At 35.9% G+C, this 6,000-nt stretch overlaps 1 protein-coding gene across 1 annotated transcript in view; it reads left to right on the forward strand.

Moving 5' to 3' along the window:
* The window catches only part of mmadhcb (metabolism of cobalamin associated Db), a 35,965-nt gene extending 30,166 nt beyond the window's left edge, over window positions 1-5,799 (forward strand). Inside the window, exons 7-8 of the mRNA XM_069934969.1 lie at window positions 3,056-3,142; window positions 5,327-5,799. Coding sequence (XP_069791070.1) covers window positions 3,056-3,142; window positions 5,327-5,530 — 291 coding nt within the window. The 3' untranslated portion in view covers window positions 5,531-5,799. The remainder of the gene's footprint in view (window positions 1-3,055; window positions 3,143-5,326) is intronic.
* Window positions 5,800-6,000: the final 201 nt, after the last annotated feature.

Consider the following 6,000-nt stretch of genomic DNA (forward strand, 5'->3'; position numbering starts at 1 on the left):
ATGTGACCAGTTGGTCAGAATAGAACTCGAATGTATGTTAGGGAATATCTGTAATTTGGGCCAGGTGAGAATAACTAGCAGAAAAGCCTTGTGTTGGAGAAGGAAGAACTTCAATATTTTAAATTAAGCAATTAAAAAAACACTAGAAGGCGGAGATGCTCAACAGAAGATGGAGAGTAGAAATTACAAATTATAAAAATTGGTCTGAGGTTTCAATACTGGAGAAGCTTAAAGAAGAGTTACTTGGAAATGCACATCAATTACTTTCATACAGATAGCTCGCCTTCATAAAAACTGCATGGCAACTGAAAGATGAAGCTGGAAAATATTCGCTCCATATTCCAAAGCAGTACAAAGGCTGGGTTTTTTTAAAAAAAGTTTAATGGCTTAACAGTACTTGAAGCATTGTAATAATAATTTTCAGTTAGATGTAATAGGGCTGTGGGCTCTAATAGATACATAATTCCTGAAAGATAATTGACAAGACTTCAATTTTATTATGGGCTGATTACGTTTTGGGCAATATTTAACTCCATGCCCTGCTCACCTGAGGCCTTGTAATCGTGAGGTCAAATAGTATTAGAGTTTGGGTGTAATTCAGCCATTTCAAAGAGACATAATGCATTCTCCATTTTGAAGTTGTGGACTTTGTTGCTTTAGAGTGTTTTGGCTTTTGCGTGTTCTATTTATCTATTTAAGTAGCAAAGCTTAATACAATTTTAAACTATATAAACAAGATTAAATAATGCTTTCTACATCGTGGCACTGGCAAATTTGCAGAGTGGTAAAAAGATGTATTATTTTTACAGAAGTGTTACATGGCAAGCCAACTTTACCTGAACCCTCGTGGTCCTGAGAAGGCATTATCGTTCCCATTGGACAATTGAAATACTGTAGTTGTGCTGAGGATGCCATAATTATACTAAATAGAGAACTAAGGATTTTAAGATGATTGGGAAGAACTTATGAGATACTTCCAAAATCATTGCAGCTTGTGTTTTGCACCTTCCTCCTTTTGTTCTTGGAGGACATCATTAGGTAGTGCTGCAAGAGAGAAATTGAGTACAGGTTGTACCTCTTTAATCCAGTGATGTTGAGACCTGGCCATTGTTGGACCACAGGAAATAATATTGTGGGGAGGCATAGTTAGTGCAATGCCTTTACAGCGCCAGCAATCAGGAAGTTGATACAAACTCCTTACAGACAGCGTGGGACGCGAATCCCTATCGCTGGTGCTATAAAGGTTGAATCTGCCGCTGTTAGTACAAATGTGCCAGACCAAGGAAGTTGCCAGACCACCAAGCGCTGGATAAGAAAGGTACAGCCTGCATTGGTGATCGAAGAGGTGATTGGGAGCGGTGACAAAAGCAATGAATGAGCTGAATTGCTAATGTTTTTGTAATGGAGTTTGGGTGTTATTAGCAAGCCTACCATTTATTTCTAATCCTTAATTGGCATTAATAAAGTATCAGCCATTACCTTGAGCCACTGTAACACTTTCAGTAAAGAAGCACCCTTAGCATTCTTGGGTACTGAGTTCCTGGATTTGGACTGATGGACATCAAAAGGGTTTAGGATCTGGTTAGTGCTTTGAAGTGGAATCTACATGTGTAGATTTGTACTAATTATGATGGAAGAATGTAATAACATTAGGATCTTGTAGATTATTTATAGCCATGGTATAAATCAAAATACAGCATAAGGCAATTTAGCAATACTCCCATATAAACCCTCCTGCCCTTCCCTGAAAAAATATTGGAAAGATATTTTTGATATTATTTCAGCAGTTTTGCTCATTGTCCTACAATCTCATCCTATTACTGCACTTTTTGGACTCTGCAACAGCTTGTTGCTGATTGCATTTGTTAGTTGAATAGCCAGGAGATCCATTCTACTAATGGAAATGGAAAGGCCCTAAACCACCGACTATGTTTCAATGGTTTTCCCAAACTAGAGCATGTTTAAATTTAGAAAAAAAATTAGAAGTGGTACCATTGACCCTTCGGTTATGGAGGCCATTTATTTAACATCTTCATATGATATAAGTTGATCCTTTCTGAATCCCTTTCAACAATTTTTTTTTGTGAGTGTAGAGGATTGGAATTAACCACAAAATAATTGTTTAACTGCTTCTGTTTTAATTTGTCTCTTAGAGAGATATTTTTGTAATAAAATTTGATTCCTTTTCATGTTTGGCCTTTAAGGGATTGGGAGGCCGAATATATATGTTGCTCAATGTCTGTGTTTATATATGTTGACCGTTATTAATGTGATCCTGATCTCTTTGTATCATTCTTGTGTTTATTAATATGATATGTAATGAAAAGTTTGAAAAAGGAAAAGGCAATTTAGCCAAAGCAAACAAAGCAGTTTCATTTTTTTTTTGTAGTTCCTCCTGGGTGTTTTTTAAATACAGTTCACATCAAATAAAGTACCAGTTTCTATCTTGGTTTCAGATTTGATTTTTTTTTTATTACAAGGCACACACAATCTGGAAATTTAATTTTATTGGATGCATTTAATATGTACTTAACAGTCCAATTTAATCTCAATAATAAGTATGAAATAAATACACTTCCTAGTAAAATTCATGAAAGCAACAAAGAGTACCAAATTATTTGTAGCTTTATAATGTGAGGACCTGTTCGAGAGAACCATTACACCAGTTTCTGTGCTCTCCCTTGGTTCCAACAAGTCCTTTTCATAGTGGAAATAAGAGCTGAGAGTTGCACGGGTTTACTCCATTCAATGTTAATTCTCCTTTAATTTGTTCCACTGTTTATCATTCCCCCTGCCTCTAGTCTCCTTGGATGATAAACTGATTAAATGATCCAGTGCACAGAATTAAACCCTAAAGTTCTTTGTTGCACCAGTTAGACTCTATGATGGTCAATCTTGAATTTAAATTTTATCAGAACTGAGCTAAAGATTTTACTGTTAAGTGACTAAATTCATGAAATTAGCTTTTTGGGAGTTGATTCTGTTATGCTCTGACTTCATTTGATATTTGAGACGAAGGGGTTTGATTTCACTCTAGCAAAGGTTTGTTTTTCAGTTCATTAATGGTGCCAAGGAAATCTGCTATGCACTGCACTCAGAGGGATACTGGGCTGACTTTATTGATCCATCTTCGGGCCTTGCTGTAAGTATCATCCAGAGTGATGGTTTAATTTATCGTTTATAGTTTAAATAAAAAGGAAAATTGCTGGAGATAATTGAAGAATGAAATCTGTAGAAGAAAAAAGTGTTGAATTCAACATTACCTGCACCAACCTGTGGAGAAAGGGATGGAACAAAAAGCAAGGCTTTTAAAAGGAGGAGTCCAGGAGAGATTGAATGAAACAAGTTGAAGTGCTGATTGAGAAAGAGTGGTAAAGGCTAATGAATAACAAAAGCTGTATCTGGGGGAAGCCTAAATAGAAGATGATGATTGAAATCTGAAATTATCAAACCAGGAAAGAGGGAGTTTTTTATTTGAAATTAAAACACAAAATGCTGGAGAAGCACGGCTGGTTTAGCTTACAACTAAACCTGCTCGCCTTTTTCCCCCTCCCCCTTTCCAGTTCTCTTTCCCCTCACCCACCCAGCCATCCTTCCTCCCTCTCATTGCTGCATGGTCCCTCCCTCCTTTTTCCACCTATCATTTCCTGCCTTTGCCACCCTCCACTCTTCGGATGCCTGCCGGCATTTTCTCATAAATCTATAACGTCAGTTATAGATCTTTAAATACTGAGGCTCCTATAACTCGGTGGTTCGAGATGTGGTCTTGAAAACTGGGGGTCACAATTCATTCTTCACTGGGGCCTCCTTTCTGAGAGGGGCTCTGGACAAAGTGGCAACTCTCTGTCTTCATTATGGTAGACAAAGTTAAAGAATTTCATGTATGTAACATTCTAAATGTAGCATTACAGGATAATATTGGAATCTTTATTTGTCTTTGCTACATAAAGACACTGTTTGACCTGCTGAGCTTCTCCAGCATTTTGTGTTTTTACTTCAACCGCAGTGTCTACAAAAGGCTTCATTGAATTCAACTTTTTCTCCTGATTTCTCCCGACAACGTTCAAAGTCTTTGATGCAAGAAAGTACTGTTATGATGGGTGGAAAGACCAGAACTAAAGATGATAATGTGACAGAGTATGCTGTTTAGAACTAATATCAGGAGAAATATCTTCACTTACAGGCTGGTGAATCTATGATTCTTTCTGCAGAAGGTAGAGGAAGCTAATTCATTTAAAGAAGAGAATAATTTTTTTAAGGCTAGAGAGATCCAGGGAAATAAATGATTGTGTTGAATTGTGCAGCATGCTAAATGGCATTCTCCTATTTTCTATGTTTTTATTCTTGGCTAGATTATAACTAGCACAGTAGTGAAGCTGAAGTGTTCATTTGGGTATTCTAGGGTCACGATTAATTTGCTGGTCTTGCAGGCATAGTTCTTTGCCATAGAGTAAAGATGCAAGTTCAGATCCCATCACTGTAGGTGGGGGAATTTCGATTCAAAAGCTAAATAAACTGAAGATGGACCAGTATGGTTGACTTGTGCTCTCTCAGGAGGTAATTGAGGATGCTGGAGTTTCAAGTTACATTCATATTATGTTAACAAGTTAAAACAAAACCTGCACACTACAAGGACTGATGGTTTTCTTTGGCATACTGTTCAACCAGTAAATGTTTTTAGATTTTTGACATATTACAAACTTGTGGTTTTTAAAAAAAAAAAAAACTACAGTGCTTTCTGGTGAGTTCAAACAAGTCAAGCATGTACTGCATTGCCCTGCCATGTTTTGGATGAGAGACTATATTATGATAAAACTGCACATTCAAGTGTGTATAAAGTTTGTGTAACTTTGTTTGAAAAGGGGCCGAGAATTCCCCCAGTAGTTTGGCCAATATTATATGTGAATTCTTGGTTTGTTCAAATTTGTTGAATTGTTTTTCCATTATTTATAACATCAATTTGGCTGTAAGATTCAACTGAATATCCTCTGGTTGGAACATAAAACGTGAATTAATCTCTTTATCTTAAGCACTAATTAGTTTCTAGATGTTCAATATTTTAACTCCGAAATGTTCAGGCGAACTCAAGTATTTTTACACAATAGTGTTGAATGTTCAGGTTATTAGAATTGTTTAATGGGCTCCCTAGAATAATATAGTTGTACTTTTCTAATGTTCAAATGGACCAAATTTATACCAATCATGAATATTTAGGAAACCTTGCAGTGTTGTATAATTGCACATAGTGGAACCATTGTTTATTGGGGATTATTTGGCAGTGAACATTCAAATAATTGCATCAATATTTGTCTTTTGTTTCTTCCAGTATTTTGGACCATACACAAATAATACACTATTTGAAACAGATGAACGCTATCAACATCTGGGTTTTCGCATTGATGACCTTGGCTGTTGTAAAGTTATTCACCATGTGCTCTGGGGAGCACATGTATTTGTTGGAAGCCTTTTCACAAACGCACCTACAGATTGCCTTGTAATGAAGAAATTACAAGGGAACAAACATACTTGATTTCAAGCTCTGTTTTACTACTGAAAAGAAATCAAAAGCCAAGTTTTAAAACTATTTTAATAATGCATTGAGTGTTAATGTACTTTGAAAGGAAAACCAAGTTGTTAAATATGAGTAATATTTATTTTGACATTTAATGACATTGTTAAAAAAATAACTGTGATCGTGAGATTTCTGTGGGATATGCACACTTGCATTCTATAAAAAAGAAAATATTAAGAAAGCCAATCTCAGCAGTGTTCCAAATATATTTTAAAACTGCTTATTGATTACTTGTGTTGGGTGGTTCAATCTAATTTCATTTTGGCAGATAATTAAATTTTTCAGTCACCTTGCATTTCCCTTAACTTCATGATGTGAGTGCTATTGGGTCTTCACACAACTATTATGTCTAACTTTTCACTATTGTGTGACTTGATTTATCCCAACATGGTGTGACACCTATAATTATTTTCTAAATCACAATAATC

This window comes from Narcine bancroftii, chromosome 4 (genome assembly GCF_036971445.1).
Source record: "Narcine bancroftii isolate sNarBan1 chromosome 4, sNarBan1.hap1, whole genome shotgun sequence".
Taxonomy (NCBI): domain Eukaryota; kingdom Metazoa; phylum Chordata; class Chondrichthyes; order Torpediniformes; family Narcinidae; genus Narcine; species Narcine bancroftii.